General features: G+C 50.3%; 1 protein-coding gene across 50 annotated transcripts in view; it reads right to left on the bottom strand.

Moving 5' to 3' along the window:
- Nucleotides 1-21504, bottom strand: part of EPB41L1 (erythrocyte membrane protein band 4.1 like 1) — a 134675-nt gene that overhangs the window by 37045 nt on the left and 76126 nt on the right. For 22 of the 50 annotated variants that reach the window (XM_085003756.1, XM_085003751.1, XM_085003754.1 and 19 more), the window contains 10 exons: nucleotides 19745-19849; nucleotides 19099-19141; nucleotides 13853-13928; nucleotides 10288-10506; nucleotides 7448-7535; nucleotides 6715-6867; nucleotides 5167-5264; nucleotides 4710-4885; nucleotides 1707-1855; nucleotides 832-867 (listed from right to left, as the gene is read on the bottom strand). In XM_085003756.1, coding sequence (XP_084859882.1) covers nucleotides 832-867; nucleotides 1707-1855; nucleotides 4710-4885; nucleotides 5167-5264; nucleotides 6715-6867; nucleotides 7448-7535; nucleotides 10288-10506; nucleotides 13853-13928; nucleotides 19099-19141; nucleotides 19745-19849 — 1143 coding nt within the window. The remainder of the gene's footprint in view (nucleotides 1-831; nucleotides 868-1706; nucleotides 1856-4709; nucleotides 4886-5166; nucleotides 5265-6714; nucleotides 6868-7447; nucleotides 7536-10287; nucleotides 10507-13852; nucleotides 13929-19098; nucleotides 19142-19744; nucleotides 19850-21504) is intronic. The other 28 variants (XM_085003759.1, XM_085003761.1, XM_085003753.1 and 25 more) reach the window with 3 other exon arrangements.

Raw genomic sequence — 21504 nt, 5'->3', positions numbered from 1 at the left:
TGGCAGAACTGAGGTGGAAACCCAGATCTTGGGACTCCAAAAGCCAGGCCCTGCTAATGGCCCAGCCTTTGGCCTTTCCCTCAACGCTTCCCTAAGAACAGGGAAACTGCAGTTAAGGTTCAAAGGAGAGACGTGGAGACTGTGAAAGGGAAGGAGTGGTTAACACAGCAGGAATCAGCTGACAGAAGCATCAAATGGGAGGAGGGACAGGAGGAGAAGGAGGAAAGAGGAGGCTTTCCTGACGATGCTGGAGCAGCAGAGGCCCTACCTGTGGGAGGTGCCCCCGGGGTCTGAGAGGTCAGAGGTGCTCTGAGGCTCCTCCCTCCCCCCACCCCCCACTCCCACATCTGGTTGCAAGAGATACAAAATGAAGCTTGGGGTGGGACGCAGGTGACACAGATGAGGTGGAGGCATGACCAGATGGTGGTGTGGGGAGGAGAGGAGTCCAAGGAAGGGTTGGGGGGATGGGGGTGGAGATGAGTTCAATGAAAGGATGGAATGGCCTGGAAGAACTGAGGGACACAGGTGGCAGGGTCAGCAGGTGGAAAGCAAGCATGGGGTAGTCTGGAGAGGTGGAATATGATGCTGGGAAGAGGGAAGGAGGGGAGGGAAGAGAGGGGAACATGGTTGGGGGTGGGGGTCTATGGATGAGCTTAAGACGGGGAGGGGGTGATGGCAGGTGTGGGTGGGTGGGGCAGGAGTATGACCGGGAGAGGAGGAGAAGCTCAAGCTGAGATGGTGCCGGGATATGAGCCTGGGATGGAGGGTGGGCCGGTGACAGAGAGCTGGGAATGAATGGCTGGGTGAGAGGGGACAGGCCCCATGCAGTACCTCCTGCTTGTGTCTCGGCGTGGTTTCCTGCTCCGGCTAGCGGGACGTGGGAGAAGGAAAAGGAACCAGCAGGGTCAGTAGAGCAAATGGATTAGAGATACCGCGACTGGCCTGGTCCAGCAGATAGCCCAGAGCACTCTGGGAAGCTGGGTGGGCCGCCAGCAGGGCAGCGAGGTCGTCAGAAGGTGTTGGGCGTGTAGCAGGGAGCCCAGGAAGGTGGAGAAGGGGAGGGGAGGACTGGAGCCAAAGCGAGCAGTCACACTCAGCAGATGGGACGGGAAGATTCTAGACGATTACGCTTCTCGCTGTCCGAGGTGGGAGTGCATGACGGAAGCACGCTACACCGTGTATGCATGAGCCTGTGTGCGTGTGCATGCTGTCTGCATGTCGGGTGCATAGCTCTGGGTGAGAGGGGTATCTGTGAGTGAACGGGTGAGTCTGGGGCCATCTGGGCCTGTGTGAGTGTGGGCACAGGTATGTGGGAAATGGGGGCAGGCGGCAGGAGGGGACACACTTGAGCCTCACACTGTGAGGGCCTGCAGGGACACCCTATCATGGGTGAAGGGCGCTGTGCACATCCAGACCAAGTTGCAGGGGCACATTAGGAGGGAGCAAGGAGGCCAGAGTCCACTAGGAGAGCCCCTCAGGGAAAGCAGGTGAGGGGAAGGGAAGGGGACAGGGTGGGCAGGGGCTCCACCGCGCCTGAGGAATGCAGGTGTTGAGCATGGCCCAAGGGCAAGGCCCTGTCCATGGAGCACCGCACAGCAAGGGTACCTGGCCACAGTGGGGGGCATCGGAAGGCCAAGGCTGAGCCTAGACCCAGGATCAGGCTCCCAGCCCCCTGGTCAGAGGGTACAAGAAAGCTGGGCTCGTACCTTTAGCTCCTTGATCTTGGTGGGAGTCCTGACCTCTCCTTCCTCAGCTTCTGATCGCCGGCCCCCCGACTCGCCATCCTCCTCCCGCTTGTCACCGTCAGGTCCTGCATCATGGTTCTCACTGACCGAGGCTGGGCGGGAGAACTCTGCTGAAGTGGGCAGAGACAGCCGGGCAGCCGTGTGAATCATCTCCCAGGTGCAGGGACGGGAAGCCAGCCCACCACCCACCCAACCATGCCTGGCCTGGAGCAGCAATCCCAGGTCACTCAGATGTGGGAGGAGAGCCGCCTCCAGCCCCGGGCCCTCTCCTGATTTCTATAGCACTCAAGCCTGAGTTCAAATCTCAATTCCATCTCTTCTTGGCTGTGTGATCTTGGGTAAGTTACACAACCTCTCTGGAACTCAGTTTCCTCATCTACAAACTTCAGACAACTGAAAGGAGGAACAAGAAAGCTAATGAATCTGAAAGAAGTGGTGGCTGGCACACAGTGAGCCAATTCGATCAACGGGGACTCATAAATGTTACTGTCTTTGTAGTGGTGGTTGTAGCAGATGCTTGACCATCATTTAGCAGTACACAGATAGCCTGAGATTAGCTGATGTTAGTGAAAGCTAAAGTGCTGAGGTTTGCAAATGATTGACCTTCTTTACAAATCAGAGAGAATTCAAGGGAATCCTACAATAACATCCTTCCCTCTCACTGGCACTCCAAAGTCCTTTTCTGAACAGGAAAGAAAGGGATGGAGTTATAGACTTTACACCAGACACTGAGTATCTGTGCCCAGATACTACGCCCATGGATTGTGTCTCAGTGGAAAAGTGGCTGGAAAACACTGAATTAAAATGACCAGAGCATAGATTATATTTGGGATTGCCAAGGATTTTTTTCTTTTAAAAAGGAAGAAGAAAAATAAAAATAAAATAAAATAAAATGGAAGAAGAATTACCCTTTTTATTCGTAGATATTCACTCGGCAAAGTGCCCATTTATGTACATTATTTTATTTGACATATACAATACTCTGCGTTGATGGCTAGGATGGGAATTAGGATAAACTGAGACATCGAGAGGGGAAAGGTCCCACTGGTAACCTTTCAGTCAATCAGGACAAGGATGCAGGCCTCCTGGCTTAGAGACCAGGCTTCCTAGATGATGAGCTTCACGAGTTCTGGGCCAATCTTTGCTGCCTTGCACAGCCTGGGCTCCGTTTAACCCTGGGCATAGTACTGGAAGCTGCAAGGGAGGACAGAGGGACAGGCCTTGCTTTCTCTTTGCTTAAATCTCAGCTCTCAGTCCCTGCCTACTCGAGGAGAACAGGGAGCTTCCTGAGCCCCAAACTGACCCTTGCAAACCTACATGTCCTCCAAACACGGCCGGGGAGTCTGTGGCGTCCTAGTCACTTGGCAAACTCCTAGGTTTCCCTCAAGGCCCTGCCTTGTTACCCTCTCTCCTCAGGGCTGCTCTGTATTCTGTACACACTTCTCCTATCACTGAATGCTCACAAACCTACGATTCTGTGAGCTTCTCAAAGGAAAGGGCTATACTTACTCTAAACACCATACCCAGGACCTAACGCAAGGCCTGGCACATGTCCAACCCTCAGAAAATATTTGTTGCCTTGTCTGGAGATCAGCCCACACATGTTCTGGGAGTATCCAATGGTCTGCCACCCAAGTTCCCACCTCTTTTCATCAAGCTACCCTCTACAAACCTAAAAGCAATAATAATCTAATCTTGGTCCTGCAATTTATTGAGGTCCTACTATCTGCCAGGAACTGTTTGGGGTGGTTGTAGAGGTTTCATTTATTTAGTTCTCCATATAACACAATGAAGTAGGTATTATTTATTTTGCAGAAGAGGAAACAGGCATAATGGAGTTAAGTTGCTCAAGGGTCTCCCATCCATTCATTCAAATATTTCTGGACCACTTCCTGCGTCCGTGGAGCAATAGGTCAGTGTCAAGGCTGGGATGTAAACTTGGATCTACTGAACTCCCAATGCCTCATGTGGCTTCTGAACCTCGTCTATAAGCTTGTGTGCATATCCTGGGAGAGTCCTGCACCCTGATGGGTGCTGATTTGGTAGGACTGGGTCGAGGCCTGGGACTCTTCATGTTTATAAGCTCACAGCTGGTCTAATGCAGTTGGTCTGCAGACCACGTTTGAGAAGCCCTGGTCTGCTTGATACAGGGCAACATAGGGTCAGTTTTCAATGATAGTAAGGGCACCTGTCAACTCAACAGAAATGGGAGCAGTGGAAAGTGCCCTGCAGTTAGATGTCAATCAGCTCGGAATCCAATGGAACCAGAAAAAATGACTGAGAACAACTCTTTCGCCTCCAGTAAGGCATCAGCAGCTCCACAGTTTCAATATACCATTTGGCAATATACCATTTGGCAATATACCATATATGGGAGTTCCCGTTGCAGTTCAGTGATTAACGAACCCGACTTGGTTTGATCCTTGGCCTCGCTCAGTGGGTTAAGGATCCAGCATGGCCGTGAGCTATGGTGTAGGTCACAGACGCAACTTGGATCCTGAGTTGCTGCGGTTGTGGTGTAGGCCAGCGGCTACAGCTCCGATTATACCCCTAGCCTGGGAACCTCCAAATGCTGCGGTGCAGCCCTGAAAGACAAAAAAATATATATATTGATATACATATATATACCATGTATACCATTTCAACATACCATTCTCCCTTTATGGTGACAAGCTGTGAATTGTTAAGCTTCTCAGGCAGGGGGCCCGAAAAAACACATGGCTGAACCTGGGACCCGCAACTCAGGGAAGTTATGAGAAGTCCGTAGAGTGGCCGTGTCACATCCCAGCAGGAGAGCTGCCATAGGTTGAACTAACCCACCAACACGAACTAACCCATGCAGCAATGCTCTGGGGCCGCCACGCCTGGTGCAGATCAAATATGACGTGTCCACCACTTCCACTGCTCACTGTGCAGCACCTGGCATGCCCCCCCTTCCCTCGAACACCACCTTCTGGGGCATACCTCCATCGAGGCTGCGGGACATGGTGTACCGTTTGCTGGAGGAACGCTCAAAGAAGGGCGCGGGCCGGTCGATGAGGGCACTGGCCTGGCGGGTCTGTGCCTGGGTCCTCCCACTATACCGGAACTTGGAGCCCATCACCAGGAAGCCCTTGGGCGGGGGCTCAGGGGACACCAGCCTGCAGTGGAGGGATAGAGTGGAGATAAGGAGGGAGGATCAGACCTGCAATCCCAGGGCCACGGCTGGACCACAGCTGGCCTTCCGTCCCACTGTCCCACCAGCCACAACAACTCTAAGTGGCCCAGAAGGGGAAAGAGGAAGGGGGTGGAGGCCGGGGACAGGGGAGGGTGCTTTCCTAGAGTCCCTACTAGCTCCTCCTACTGACAAAACACAAACATCACCTTCATCCACTTGTAGCCTCTGCCTCAGCCCCTTACCCCAGCCCAGGGTCAGGCTCACCGGAAGAACGTATGGTGCTCGATGCAGACCTTCCACAGTCTCTTGGCCGACCGGTGATTTGGGAGCTTAAAGCCAATCGTGCTCTCAAACTGCTCATACTGCAAAAGCAGGGTGGGTGGGTCAGAAGCAAGGCCTGGGCCCACTCTGGCCACCATTCCATCCTTTCTGCACCTCTTCCCAGGGATGTTCAGTTCTGGCCTGTTTGTTCATTTATTCATTCACTTAATCAGTCAGGTGGATTAAGCCCTTACCCTGTAACAGGTCCAGTGCTAAGCAACAGAGACACCATGGTGACCAAGACAGAAGCTTCTCGGGACTGGGGGTGGGGGTCGGGGGTGCTCTGATAATAAGTAGTAAACAAGCTCATCTCAGATACTGATAAGGGCACAAAGGGAAGGAAGAGAGATGTGTGATGTGCCAGAGAACGTCTGGGCAGGCGTGGGGCTCAGGGGGTGGGGAGTGCTATTTGAGAAAGGGTGATCAGGGAAGGCCCTCTGCCCAGGTGATCTTTGAACAGAGAGCTAGAGGATGGGAAAGGAACCAAGGCTGGGTGAGAAGGTGGGGCAGAGGATTTCAGGTAGAGAGAACATCAAATGCCAAGGACTCAGGCAGGAGAGAGCTTGTTTATTCAAGGATCTTGGAGAAGGCCAAGCGGCTGGAGCGCCGAGGGTGTGGGGCAGCAGGGCAGAGACGTGTGGGAGAGGCAGGTGGCCAGACAGAGTCAGGACTTGAGTTCAAGAGCTAAAGAGAGTTCTTCAAAGACTTAAGTGAGGGGATGGGAGTGGCGTGGGTCGGACACGATCTGACGGAAGGGACTAATTTTAAGCTCTCTCTAGCAGCTATGAGGAAAATGGCCTAGAGAGACAATGGAGCAGGAAGACCAGTGAGACGAACATTGTAGGGACATAGGGGAGAGGTGGTGGCTGGTGCAGTGCACAGAGGGGTAGGAGCAGACAGGTTCTCGCTTATTATTGAGGTAGAAGGAAATGGAATTTTTTTTTCTTTTTGGCTGTACCCCACGGCATGTGGAAGTTCTCAGGCAAGGGATCAAACCCATGCCAAAGCAGTTACCCGAGCCACAGCAGTGACAACGCCAGACCCTTAACCCGCTGAGCCACGAGGGAATTCCTAAAATGGACTTTTTGATGGGTGGGACGCAGAGAGTGGACATATTCATGTTTGCATGTGTGTGTAGTCATGTGGCTGTGTGTATCTTTGTATGTGTACACACCTTGGTACTCTATGTAAGCAAGTTCAGGGACATGGACATATGTTAATTGATCTGTGTTACCTGAATATATGTGGTTTATCTTTATACCTGTGTGTGTGTGTGTGTGTGTGTGTGTGCGTGTGCGCGTGTGCACAGGCACATACCTAAGGTACCAGGTCTATGTAGAGAGCCCCAGCAAAAGAGGGCTCTCTCCCTACCCAGCACCCAGCACCTCCATCCATGCATCTGGGGTAGGAAAAAACCCAGACCCCGCTGCCAGGGTTCACTCCATTTCAGTTGATCCCAGTGAGGACGGGGAGTTCCCAAGGCAGGCTCACCTCCCCAGGCCGGATCTTGATGTAGAAGTTACTCCTCTTATAGGAGATCTTGAGAATCTTGGGCCAGGCGAAGCGGTTGATTCTCAGCCGGTCCCGGTAAATGAGCAGGCCATTGGCACAGACTCCTAACATGATGTCAATGCCCTCAGAGTCCTGTGGGAGAAGGGACCGTGGAATGACAGGACTGGGCTCCATGCCTGGGGGCAGCCTGCAGCCCACCCCAAAATCCCTTGCTGAGCTCTGCTTGTAATGAGCCCTCAGGAGCAGGCTTTGAGCATCCATGCTGGAGTCCCACTGACTAATCCCTCACATAGCCATTCATTCATTCATTCTGTCATTCTGTCATTTATTCACCCGCTCACTTGTTTGATCATTTTCTCTGTCAATCACTCAGTCAATTGCCCAGCAAAGATTTCATGGTACCTATGCCATGCTTGGCCATGCACTTTGTGCTTGGGATACAGAAATAAGTTAAGGCCTACATCTTTCCCTCATGATGCTCCCAATCTAGTGATGACACAGACAGGTTCATAAATAAATATAATACAAGCAGAAAATAATAAGGGTCATAGGAAACTACAGGGTTATAGAACTTCAAGGAATGAGAAATGAGCATAGAAAAGGCGTTGGGTTGGAGGTAACATAGGGTCTGGCACGCCGAGTCCTCCAGAAGGACTGGTAACTCCTCAGAGGCGCCCCCAGACACTAGAGGAACCCCAGCACCTAGTGGTACCTTGGCATGGTGCAGGTCTACTCCGTACATGGAAAGCTTCTTGGCATTCTCTAGGAAGTGGATTTCTGCTTCTCCTGGGGTCATGCCCCTAAGGGAAAGAAAGTGATTGCTGGTGGCCATGGAACAGGCCCAGGCCAGAGTCCTGCTGGTCGAAGGTGGCCAAGATCAGAACCTGTGATTCTAGAAAGGCAAATGCTCTGGGGCAGGTGTGTGGCTGGGCCTCACCAATCCCTCCCCTCTGCCCGCAGTGCAGGATGGTGCACCCCCAGCCCCCATTCAGTCCACTGAAGTCTCATCTCCTGCCAAAGCTCAGGTCCAGTCTTGTTTCCTCCAGGAAGCACTCAGGGGCTCAACTGGGACTCAAGTTTTTTGCCTCATTCTGCCACTGGGTTAAATGTGAGCCATAAATTCTGTTTCTCCATGACAGTAAAACCACTTTGGATGACATTGCTCATTATAATCACCCAGGAGCTCCTAAATTATTACCTACATGAGCTATTTTTCTCAGAATTTTGTATCAGAAACCACTTAATCTCCCTTGAGGAACAGGTCACATTCTCCTTTCTGGAAAGAAGAGTTACGTCATTCAACAAGTTCCTTCTTTGCTTTGGCTGCCAGGAAGCTGTACACTTTACACTTAGTCACAGCTAACACTTATTGAGTACTATGTGCTGATTATTGTTCCAAGAACTTTATGTGTATTAACTCATTCGAATCTTCATAACGAGTCTATAAGGTCGATATCACTATTCTCATTTTATACATGAGGAAACTGGGGCACAGAGAGGTTGAATAATTGCTTGAGGGGACACAGGTTTTAAGCAGCAAAATCAGGATTTGAACCCAGACAATGGGGCTCCATGGTTTGTGTTCCCAACCATTTCACTTACATCTGTCTCCTATCTTCAGTTGCCTGAGCTTTGTCTACCTCAGGGAGCTGCTGTGTGGGGTACCTGGACATTAGATGTCAGTGTACTTTAAGTCAAAAGAGTTTTTCATTTTGTTTTGTTTTGTCTTTTTGCCTTTTTCTGGGGCTGCTCCCTTGGCATATGGAGGTTCCCAGGCTAGGGGTCGAATCGGAGCTGTAACCACCAGCCTACGCCAGAGGCACAGCAACGTGGGATCCAAGCTGCATCTGCAACCTACACCACAGCTCACAGCAACGCTGGATCGTTAACCCACTGAGCAAGGCCAGGGATCGAACCCGCAACCTCATGGTTCCTAGTCAGATTCGTTAACCACTGAGCCATGATGGGAACTCCAAGTCAAAAGACCTTTTAAAGCTGAAAGGACGGCCATTAGGATTTCTCCAGCCCATAGTGATCTGAACTTATTTTTCTGAATTATTATGACTCTTGCAAATCCCTAACACATTTTGCTGCCTACCACCGGGATGACAGACTGGCAGACACTGCTATCTGGTAGTACAGTTTCAGCGTCTACTCAAGACAATATGATGACGGCTGTTACTAACCAATCAGAGTCAGCATGCAAATCTCTGAGAAACACATGTGCCATCTGGACCTAGTGTTCCATCACACCCAGCAGGCTTTCTCCCTCATGTACACCATCCCTCCATCTCTGGCCCTGGACCTCTCTCCAGATGCAGCCCCCAGGACACAACCCTTCTCATTCCTTCCGCCCTCATTAGCAAAGACATAACATCACCGTACCCCCACACACACGTATAGCACTTTACAGTTTATAATGTGCTTTCACATTATTTATTACATTGGGTTTCCCTAACAAATCTAGACTCAGAGCCCAAAGTACTTCTAGCCTAAAAGGACCATTTAGTTTCAAGGGTCCCCCCCAGGGAGGGTGGATCACCCTCACAGCAGGGATTTGGAAATGGGGGTAAATTTGGTGGTTACAATGACGAAGGGGGTGTTATAGGCATTTAATGCTTAGGGGCCAGGGATGCTAAACATCCTACACAATGAAATTCTCCCGCCCTGAACACCAGTATTTGAGAAACACTCTGGAATAAGGTGCTTTCTGCTGCACAAACAACTATCCAACCCCTCGAATCACAAAGCAACAATAATAGCCATTGTGTGGTGTGTCTTTAACAGGTGCCATTTAGACCCCCTCAAGAACCCTACAACATAGGTTTTATTAGTGCCCACGCTGAACAGATAAGGAAACTAAAACAAAGGTAAGTGAAATGACCAGCCTGAGATCCCCTGCTTAGAAAGTGGCAGAGCCCAAAGATGAACACAGACTGCCTGGCTTTAGAAGGAAAACTTTTAAACTTTATGCCAAGATCAAAACATCAGGACCCGGAGTTCCCATCGTGGTGCAGCGGAAACGAATCCGACTAGGAACCATAAGGTTGTAGGTTCGATCCCTGGCCTCACTCAGTGGGTTAAGGATCTGGCATTGCCGTGAGCTGTGGTATAGGTCACAGACGTGGCTCCGATCTGATGTTGCTGTGGCTGTGGTGTAGCTCCGATTCGACCCCTAGCCTGGGAACTTTCAAATGCCGAGGGTGCAGCCTGAAAAGCAAAAAAACAAAACAAAACAGAACAAAACAAAATAGGACCCTTACCAGGGACACACAATAGTTATTCATATCTCCAACTGGCAGATAAGGAGACTGATTCTCAGAGGCCAAGGACAGGGAATTATCACACCCATATAGGAGCTTAAGATCCTAAGATCCCAACAGGTCATTTAAGCTCACATAGCTAGTTACTGTCATTCCCACTTGATGAGATGATCTGTTCTCAGACACACCTTGGATCATCACAGGTGGGGTACCTACGGTGCAGTATCTGGGGGCCTAGCCAGCCAATGGGCCAAGGAGCCAGAGCAGGCCTGGGTGGAGGCCCTCTCACCTGTATGTCTTGTGCAGCTCCATGATCCTTTCTTCCAGCTCCCGGGTCTGGTTAGGGGCGAAGCGGAGCTCGCTGACATAGTTGCCCACATGCTCCTCGGCGTCATAGTCGCCCAGCTCAGCCTGCACGGCGTAGGAGCCCAGCAGGGCGTGCGTGACGAAGGAGCAGGGCAGGCGGCCTGTGATGATGTCCGCCCGCAGCTGCAGGCACAGGTAATATCTGGAGATAGGGGAGAGCGGGCATGGGCGCTGGGGCCCACTCCCTCCCTGGATGCCCCCCAAGCACAGCTGCTCACCCACCTGCAGCACCAAACTGACCCACACTCAGGGCAGTAGAAGAGGAATGTTCCCAGACACTGGCATGTCATATGTTAATAATTTGGGTGTATCCTATAAGACGGTTTTGTCACATTTGATGTGATAAACATTTTTGTTCATTTCTAAGTCTGAGGGATTTTTCCTACTATGGGAACATTTTCAATTTTAACTCATTTTCAAGCTAAATTAGGACTACTTTGCTGGTTTGACCTTTATTTTTCACTTATTTACTTTAGCTTTTTTAGGGCCGCATCTGCAGCATATGGAAGTTCCCAGGCTAGGGGTCGAATCAGCGCTGCAGCTGCTGGCCTACGCCACAGCCACAGCAACATGGGATCCAAGCCACATCTGTGACCCACACAACATCTCATGGCAATGCTGGATCCTTTATCCCACTGCGTGAGGCCAGGGGTCAAACCCACATCCTCATGGATACTAGTCGGGATTGTAACCCACTGAGCCACAACGGGAAACTCCAAGTATCATATATTTTTAATTACACAATTAATATACTCATTATGGGAAAATAAGTAAACTTCAGAAGTGACTAAATTTCCTGTTGTTGTCCGTTCTCAGTCCTAATCCCCACCCCCAGAGGCCACTCTTGTTACCCTTGTGGTGGTTAGTCCTTTTCCTCCGGGGACATACAGAAATTCACGTGGTTTTGATTCATGTAAATGCTATCAGATGCTATATCTGACTCTACAGCTTGTTTGCTTTTTCATAGCCAACTATGTGCCTTAGAGCCCTTCCCATGTTTGCACACGTGACTCAGCCTTAATCATTTTAACTTTTGCACCATATTCCTCAGTCTGGACAAACTTGTTTGCCAGTGTTTTCTCAAAAAAACTTTTTTATTTGGCTCCAGCTCTAAGTGAATTGTCTAAAACCAAATTGGTTTAAAAGAAACATTTCCAACCGCTAGGGCATGATTTTTTTATAACTTTCATGCACCCTTGGATGATTTTACAATTTTTAGAACAATTTCAAACCATTTTCATTATTGTTTTTTAAGTTATTGTGTATTTTTTTCAATGTTCTGGTTCATTTTCATCCTATGATACCTCCTTGCCCACTTTGCTGTTTCACCATTTTTTCCAATTACTTGTTTCTTTTCTTTTTAAGTCTCTGTTACTTAGTATAATTTTTACTGTCCCATGACATTATTTTGCAGTGAGAACTGAAGCTCTGGCAAAAAGCATGTGGGGGCCTCAGTGTGTGCTCAGAGCTACGGCAGAGACTCAGAATCAGCAGCAGCTAAAACATCACAGGCATCAAGTATGGGCTCATAGGCATTGCACTCAAGAGTCTTTAAATTCAGAAATTACCATCAAATACACTGACCAGTCTTTCATTTCGGGCACTTTGTCATTTTGACCAGTTTATTCCAGATCTAAATATTTTTTACTAAATATCTGCTACCACCACCCAAGCCCCTGAGGCCATCTATACTGAGCAGGGCTAACTTCCCTCCTGGTTTCCCTGGAGGTCCAAGGTCCAGGGACCGGCACAAAGAGGAAAGGCACCAGTGGGCCTGACCAGAGGGATGGTGGCTGTATTGATCTAAAGCTTTCAGCCCTTTAAGGAATGAAGTTTAGACCCTGCCGCTGCCACCTTGGCCCCAGGTGACCTCAGGGATTAAAGCAGGGCTAATGAGGCCAAGGCTTCAGGACTGATCTATTGCAGGGACATCTGTTTTATCTCCCAAGGCCAGAGTATCTTGACCTTGGTGCACTACCTGGCAAACAGGCAGACATTAAGAAGGGACCCGATGGGAGACAGAGGCTGGCTATTAGCCCCCTCTCCTGCTGTAGGAATAACTCCAAGCCCACCTTTGGTGGGCATGGAGAGCCCAATACATAGATGACACAGCCCTATGATATCATGACGTGAGACTATCTCTTTGGGAAGGGGCTTAAAGAGAAAGACCCTTCCTTGTTTTGGGTTCTGGAGGCAGGAAGAGCCCCATGGAAGCTCTCACCCTGAGAGATCTTTGCACCCCTTCTCTTTTGTGGGGGGGATCACAAGTGCAGAATATGGAGGTTCCCAGGCTAGGGGTCAAATCGGAGCTGCAGCTGCCGGCCTAATGCCACAGGCGCAGCAACTTGGGATCCAAGCCACATCTGTGACCTACACCACAGCTCACGGCAACTCGACTCCAGATCCTTAACCCACTGAGGGAGGCGAAGGATCAAACCTGAATCCTCTTGGATACTAGATGGGCTCGTTCCACCAAGCCAGGACAGGAACTCCCTGCAGCCCCTCCCCTTTCTAATCTTCCCCCTGAGGCGGGAGTTACTATTGTGGCTCAGTAGTAACAAACTTGACTAGTATCCATGAGGAGGCAGGCTCTATCCCTGGCCTTGATTAGTGGGTTAAGGATCTGGTGTTTTCCCGAGCTGAGCTGCGTGGTAGGTTGCAGAGACGGCTTGGATCTGGTGTTGCTGTGGCTTTGGTGTAGGCCGGTGGCTACAGCTCTGATTCGACCCCTAGCCTGGGAACCTCCATATGCTATGGGTGGGGCCCTAGGAAAAAAAATACTGGCCCTGAGGCACAAGGAGACTGCACAAGCCACCCATGTTCAACCAAGCAGCCGGGGCAGTTGGGGCAAACTCCGTGGGGCAGTCACATGCCTCCTTTGACCTTCACATGTCTGACATGTGCACAGAGTAGCACGCAGGACCAAACTCCAATTTGCAAAGGCATCTGTGTTCTAAATCCCTTCTTATCCCTAAATAAAACACTGGTGGGCTACCCACAACATCAGCCTTCAGATGTGTTTGGATTCTCTGACCCAGAGATGGCCCATATCATGCTTTTTAAAAGTTTAAATTAGTTGCCAACATTTAAAAACTGTGGTTTTTACTCTCAAATCTCTAGCTTCACTCCAACAATCGGGCCTGATTCCCATATAGCAGTGACTGCCTGAGCAGAATGGCAACTGTTCTAAGTGGCGTCTGTCCTCCTGAATTCACGTTGAGCCCCAATGCCGCCTGTAACAGCTCCCCATTTGCAGTCAAAAGTCAGCTGCCATCCACCACTGTGTTTGTATCACTTTCTCTTGCACTGAGCTGGCTTCCTTTGTTGATGCTGTCTGCCTGGTCTCAGTTGGCATCTGGGCTTGCAGCTGCCATCATACACCCATACAGCACCTCGAGTCTCCCAGGGCCAGGTGCCCTCATCACTAGTCACACGGCCAGCATGCCTGCCCTGCTCCACCCCCATCCCCATCCCTCCCTAGCCCTCACCTTGTGATATCTTCTGTCAGCTGGGCAGGGTCAGGGGGGTAGAACTTGACTGTGAAGGCAAAATTCCAGGGACTGCCTAAGAGGAGAAGACAGCGGAAAGATCAGAGAGGCCCCATCACCCCAGTGGGTGGCCCAGATGCACCATTCTAGGCAATTTCTCAAAGTCTTCCCATAACTATAATCTTAGGACAATCCAAGAAGAGAGCCTGGAACATTATCTCACTTGAAAGATGAGGAGGCTGAGGCCCAGGTTAGAGGACTTGGAACTAGCAGTGGAAGGAAGGTAGAAAGAAAGAAAACCAGTGGTATACACCAGGCATGCTGTTACTTACTTTACATTGCTTCATTAAACCTCATAACAGCCCTATAAGTCCGTCCATGATTAGCCCCATTCTGCAAATGAGGACCAGGCAGTAAAGGGGCCAGTCCAAGGTCACCAGCTAGGAAGTGGCAATGCTGGGGTTAGGACCAAGGCCACCTGGCTCCAGAACCTGTGCCCATTCCTCTACACCAAAGTCTGCGCCACAGGACATTAATGCAAAGATAATTAATCTAGAAAAGTACCACATTAAATAGGTTTCCATATGTATACTACTATATATAAAACAGATATTCAACAAGGACCTACTATATGGCACAGGGAACGCTACTCAATACTGTGTAATAACTTATATGGGAAAAGAATGGATACATGAAGTTCCCATTATGGCTCAGCGGTAATGAACCCGACTAGTACCTATGAGGACACAGGTTCGATCCCTGCCCTTGCTCAGTGGGTTAAGTATCCGCTGTTACCATGAGCTGTGGTGTGGCTTGGATCCTGCATTCCTGTGGCTGTGGTGCAGGCCAGCAGCTGCAGCTCCAATTTGACTCCTAGCCTGGGAACTTCCGTATGTCACAAGTGCGGCCCTAAAAAGCAAAAAAAACAAAAGGGGGGGGGGATATGTATATGCATAACTGATTTGCCTTGCTGTATACCTGAAACTACTAACACAATATTGTAAATCAATATAAAGTAAAATTTAGGGGTTCCCACCATGGCACTGTGGATAAAAAATTCAAGGGCAGTGGCTCAGATTGCTGCACAGGTGCAGGTTTGATCCCCCACCCTGTGCAGTGGGTTAAAGGATCCAGTGTTGCTGCAGCTATGGCATAGGTGGCAGCTGTGGTTGGGATTCAATCCCTGGCCCAGGAGCTTCCATACGCCATGGGTGCAACCATAAAATAATTTATATTTAATTAATTTAAATTTAATATAAAATAAAAAATAAATTAAACAGGTTTCCTAACTTTTTTTTTCAATAAACCTTTTATTCAAAGTATAACATGCATACAAAGACTAGGTCTGCTTTCACTATTACATCTTCAATGCCTAGCACAATGCATGATGGGTAGAAACTCAATAAATATTTGTTGAACAAATAAACGAATGTAGAAATATACCTTACGGGAGTTCCCGTCGTGGCACAGTGGTTAACAAATCCGACTAGGAACCATGAGGTTGCGGGTTCGATCCCTGCTCTTGCTCAGTGGGTTAACGATCCGGCGTTGCCGTGAGCTGTGGTGTAGGTCACAGACGCGGCTCGGATCCCACGTTGCTGTGGCTCTGGTGTAGGCCAGGAGCTACAGCTCTGATTAGACCCCTAGCCTGGGAACTTCCATGTGCCTCAGGAGCGGCCCAAGAAATGGCAAAAAAAAAAGACAAAAAAAAAAAAAAAAAAAAGAAAAGAAAAGAAATAGCACAAAAAAAGACAAAAAAAAAAAAAAAGAAGAAATATACCTTACGTGGTGGTGGATGGTGGTGGTTTATAAAACTCATTTTAGGGGCCACATTCCCCAAAGAGCCCAAAACATAACAGCTACCACGACTGGGCAGACTTATGTGCTAATTCTTATGCTACATCCTTTACGCAAATTGTTGCCTCATTAATTCACCAATATCAAAACAGTAGATTAAATTTCCCTTGCCAGATGAGAAAACTGAGGCTCAATTAGAAATTCGGTTCCCAAGGGCGGAGAACCAGGCCACCACGGCCGTGACTCCGGAGCCCAGGTGGGCTGGACCCCTCAAGGCTCAGGGGGATCAAAGGGTGGAGCTCAGAGGAGCAAGGGGGCTTCTTGAGATTGGGGACCGGTTCTGGACTGTCTCAGGAGAAGGGGACTTGGCAGGGTGTGCGGGGGCCACCTGGGAAGCAAGAGTCCAAGGCCCAGCCCTGAAGGCTCTAGCCTCACTTCATACCTCCTCTGGTAGTGCATGGCAACACGCTCCTGGTGCTGAAAGTCGCTGCCATTGGTGCCAGCCGCTCACGGGCCTGCCTGAGACGCCTTTGTCCCCCTCCAGAACCCGGGAGCCCCTCACGCCAACCAGCTGCCATGTCTACCACGTCAAGCTGCCCATGGACACCATTCGAGCAACCTCAGCTCAGTCAACCCAACCGCCAAGCCAGGTTTCCTAACTTGGGACTTCTCAGAGCCCTCTCTCTGCTATTGCGCATTGCACCTCTCCAAGGGAGGCAAGCAGTCAAGAATTTCCAAAACCCATTTGACCTACTGCATCCATTTGTCACAGGGCATCCTTCCAGATTAATATTTCTCAGAATATACTTTGGAAAACTCTGCCCTATATTATGTTGACTCCATCTCAAATAGCAGAATTGGATTATAAACAAGACCCAAAGGCAAATATAATGGGCTAAAAGTAATAAAGAGCATTTCACAGGGATAAATGTTAACCTTCACATTAGATATGAAAAATCAATGGTACACATTTAAAAGGGAGAGAAAAATAAAGGCTGTGGTTTTAGCTGGAAACAAGCTCTGCAAGCCAAGAAAAAGGATGACCACTTAAGAAAGGGTCAGGGAGGCCTTGATGAAAGACCATAATCCAAAACAATGGTCAGATTGCCCCTGGGACATTGTGGGCTCCATGCTCTAAAAGGGCCCCTGACAAAGTGAGAAAGCGAGGTCCACTGGGGTAAGACAGTCAAGAAGGGCTGGCGGCCCTGCCATCACTGCCATCTTGTCCCTGTGGCCATCACCTTCTTCACAGACAGTTATCACGTCTCCAACACCTTACTAAGTGCTGGTCACTTAGCTTGCTAAGAACTTTAAGCGCATTTTTGGAATTTAATCTTTATAGTGATTCTGAGGTAGATTTTCCTTTTTATAGATGAAGATTTTGAGGAATTCTCCCAGGATCACCCAGCCAAGTCAGCAGTGGAAAGCAGAGGTCTAGCCTCTGATCATATGACCCCACAATCTAGGCTCCTGACCACTGCTGATTGCCGGGAAAAAGCAGCCTCAAGGGGAAACAATCCCTGTCTCAAGAATAATAATGGCAATCATTAATAATAATAATAATAATGGCTAATACGAACTGAGTGCTACTATGTGCAGACAACCTTTAGGTGTTGAACACATAATAACTCATTTAATCCTCACAACAACCCTGAAGATAAGGGTTACCGCCACTCTACAGATGATGAGGCACAGAACAATTAAATAACACAAGAAGTAGTGATGAAGTCAGGATCCGAATCTAGGCCGTCTGACTCTAGCATCTGTCCTTTTAACCGTTACACCAGATAGCCTCCTACTATGTGAAGCACCTACTGTGTGCTGGCTGTTGGCCCATACCCACATCACTGAACTTTCATTCTCATCTTGTGAGGCAGGAATCACTACTTCACTTGCTAGGAGGATGCAGGAATCCAGAGAGGTGAAAGAACTAGATGATGGGCACTGAGGTTTGGGAGGAAATATACCCAACTCTGAAGGCCAGGACATAAGGACTCAGGCGCCACCTTCAGAAGGCTGGGGGCTGTCACAAATAAAGACAGGGGTAAAAAACTGATCCATTTTTCAGATGGAGCAGAAGACAGAACTGGGGAGTTCCCTGGTGGCCTAGAGGTTAAGAATTCAGTCTTGATACTGCTGCAGCTTGGGTTCAATCAAGAACTTCCACATGCTGTGGGCATGGCCAAAAAAAAAAAAAAAAAAGAACTGGATGAATGGGTAGAAACTACTCAGAGCCAGTGTGTGTCTCTACTGAAGGAAGCAGCCCTGCTTCTGGATAACTTGAGGGTGCCCTTGGGAGGGAGCAGAGACCCAAAGATTCTGTCAGCATCTTCTCTTTTCTGAGGTTCCTGGTCCTTGTCAAACATTATCAGCAATCTGTGTGTGTTCTGATTCTTTCAGGCATGAGAGGCAGGCCTGCCAGCCCACTGGGGCTCCTGGGGGCAGCCTGAGGGTCAAGCCTAAAATCCTGTTAGCCCCAGAGGAGGGGGCTCTGTCTGTGAACCTGGCTCTTTGTTTCCAACTGACAGGAGGCTAGAGGAAGAATCCCTCAAACCCCCTCCTGCATAGTCAGCTGGCATCCCTAGGCCCAGCTGCCTGCTGTCATGGCAACAGGCTCCACTATAGCTTTCCAGCCAGGGGACCATGGAGCCCAAGCACAGCCAAAGGGGAGGAGCCCCTGGTAAAGGCATCTCTGCTTCTAGGCTCCAGATCCCCACCCACTGCATGCTCCCTGCCTGGGGCCACCTACCTCCCCCTTCTGCCATTTGAAGGCTGCCCCACCTCTTCCAACAGGCCTTTTTCCTCTGGGCCAGAAATGACAGGTTGCTGGCCTGTTCATCTCTCTCTGCCCTAGGCCTCGAATTCAAGGAGTGCAGGATGGTGTTGGGAGGCCAGGGCTCAAGACCTAGCTTGGCCAATGCCTCGCTCTGTGATTTTGGGCAAATAACGCCTTTCTCTGGGCCTTGGTCACCCATCATTAAATACAGGATATGGCAAAGATCAGGGAGGAACCTAGCTTTCTCCTGACACATTAACTCCTGCCAGTTGGCAACAGCCTAGGACAAGGATTCTGAGCTGGGTCAAGGGTCCTTGATCACTGAAGCCTGCACTGGCCCTGGACAGGAGGGTGGCTGTTTAGGGCTATCAGTTTATCCTCTTGTCCTACCTGATTCTGCAGGTCCGTGCTAGGGCTGACATCCTAAATGCACCTGGGATTCCTCTGCTCACCTCCTTAAGTGACTCTAGACAGTCATTCCTCGTGTCTAGGTCTCAGGCTCCTCATCTATAAAACAATACCTGCCTTCCCCATGACCTGCCATGCACAGCAAATGGACTCCTGGGTCTGAAAGAACTTCCCAAAGCAGGAAGGAGCAGCACAACTGGAGCCCTCGAGGCCTGGAGCCCCCGCCCACCCTTCCTCCACAGTCCAACCAGACCATGACACTCACTTCGGATTTGCTTCTTGATTTCCTTGGAGGGGTCCAGCCAGTTCTGCAGGAGAAAATAGAGTTCCTTAGAGGGGAGATGGAGGAGGGGACTGGGGTAGGTTCAGAAGAGAGAAACATCCTCAAGTGACCTGCAGACAGCCTCCTTGCAGGGAACACGCTTCCCTGGCTGAGTTTTCTGGGTCCCTTCCTTGGCACTGGGAGGTGAGGGAATGGGGTTTGGATTCACACAGTGTTGGGGCCCTGGGCCTAGCATTGCCCCGAGGCAGCACAGTGCTCAGGTGATGCAGCTGCAGTGGGATTAGTGGGAAGGAAGAAACTCAGAGAAGGAGCCTCCCAAAGGTGGGGAAGAGACCCAGGGGATGAGGGCCTCAGTTCCCCCGGGGAGCCATGCCTTGGCTCTCCAGATACCCAGCTGGGGCTGACTTGCAGGTCCCCAAGAAAGGACTGGGAGGGGGTGGGGTGGGGGGAGACAGAGAACCAAGGACAGACAGGGCTCGCTGAACCTTGGGGGTGTGCAAAGAAGGTTCCTAATGAAGCTCTGAGGACTGATGGAAGCCATGGGATGTAGCCAGGCCACTGGGGGCCTAAGAAAAGAGGTGTCCCCACGGCAGGCCTTCCAGCTGACCCCACTCCCCAGCCCAGGTACCTTCTGGCTGTCGGCGTCACAAAAGGTCAGGCCAAAGTAGTCCTTCTCCAGGAGGTTGAGGTGTTCACAGACCAGGTCAAACAGCACCTGGCCCCGGCCATGTTTCTGAAGAGAAGAAAAGAGCTGCTGTGAGGCCAGAACACACCTCAGGGTGGGGTGGGGAGATGCCCCAGACTCCACTAGGACAAGGCTCCCCAAGAGATTTCCAGGGTCTGAAAAGATCTCAGCATTCCTACTACCTATCTGGCTGTGCTCCCCAAGTCCTAAGGGACCCTGGGGTGACATGATGCCCAGCCCATGCACTGCCGTTTTCCAGCCCTACTGGGGTCCTCCTAGAACTCAGACCTGTTGTGGGGAGAGTCAAAGTGGGGTAGGGGAGTGACCAACTTCCCCTTCCTGTATAGTGATCAAGAGAAACAGGCTAAGTTGGATCAAGAAAACCAAAAGTCTGAGCTTTGGATGCAAGAGGAAGAGAAGAGTCACCTGAAATGTGAGGGACGTGGGCAAGGGAGGAGAGGAGGGCCTAAGACTCAGGGTCACAGCGTGACTCTCCTCCCTTCCCCCCTACCCCTTACACTGAGGGAGTGCCACCCCTACCCAGGCAGCAAGTGAGCTTCTACAGGGACTCATGGAGCCTTAAGTAGCCTCAGCTGGAAGCAGCACACTGTTGGGGCCACCTCCTCCCCTGACTGCCATCATCCAGGCATGGTACCTCTCTGAACACCACCCGGGCCTGAGGACTCAGAAGGAAGAATCTGCTGGGACCCCAGACCCACAGGTGTGGGATGAGCACCACTAAAGGATCACAGGGCAGAGGGCGTGGGACACAGTCACTACCCAAAGAGGCAGGGGACTCCAGAGAGAGAAGGTAGGGTCCCTGCAAGGTCTGGTGAGGTCACTGGGGACTGGGACCAGGACTGACTGGGAAGAGTAGCTAGAAAACCAAGGAATTCCTGAGCCTGGTGGAGTACCTCAGAGAGAGTGACCTCAGCCAAACCCTCACACTTTTCTTTTGTCTTTTGTCTTTTTAGGGCCGCACTGGAGGCATATAGAAGTTCCCAGGCTAGGGTTTGCCCTCACACTTTTCTAGGGCAGCTGAAACAGCATCTTGGGGCCTGTGTGGGCAGGAGAGAAGAGGTAGAAGAGATCCCTTTTTCTTTTTTGCCCAGGAGTAGGCAAGGTGTTCAACCTGAAACCTTTCTATCAAAGACATAAACATTAAAAAAAACAAAAAACAAAAAAACCAACCCTGCAGAGAAGAAGGACCCAGATTCCCAAGGCTCAGAGGTCAGTCAGTGCCTAAGACCAGGCTCAGGGGAGAAAGAGAGATGGGTCCCGTAACTCTCAGCAGTAAGGCCACCCTCTGGACTCTTCCATACATGAGCACAGGGCCAGGAACAGTGCCTACATGTGGCAGAACCTCTTAAAGGGACAAGTGAGAGTTCAGAATTGGGGGTTGGGGGTGCTCCTGGCCTGCAGAGGAAAGGGAGATGCTGAATGTGGGGCCAGGAGGGCTGACCCCACAGAGGAGGCATCCGCCCTGCCACCCGCTGGGACAGAACCACGCCACAGGGTTTCTACATGGCCTGGGTGGGCAAGTCCTTCCAGTGGGCCTCCTCCCTAAGCCTGGAGGACACCTTAGCATGCAACCCTTGAGACCTGGCTCCCTGAACAGGTGGTTCACAAGGGAAGACCCCTCCCCACCCAATAAATACATGAAAATGATTCTAGATGAAACTTCAGTGTCTGCTGGGTAAGAC

This window comes from Sus scrofa, chromosome 17, assembly GCF_054392235.1.
Source record: "Sus scrofa isolate SSC_HxYL_T2T_F1_AM1 chromosome 17, Sscrofa_HxYL_maternal_Yorkshire_Landrace_v2.0, whole genome shotgun sequence".
NCBI classification, from domain to species: Eukaryota; Metazoa; Chordata; class Mammalia; order Artiodactyla; family Suidae; genus Sus; species Sus scrofa.
The sequence above is the reverse complement of the archived record's forward strand: the minus strand, read 5'-3'. Positions and strand labels throughout refer to the sequence as shown.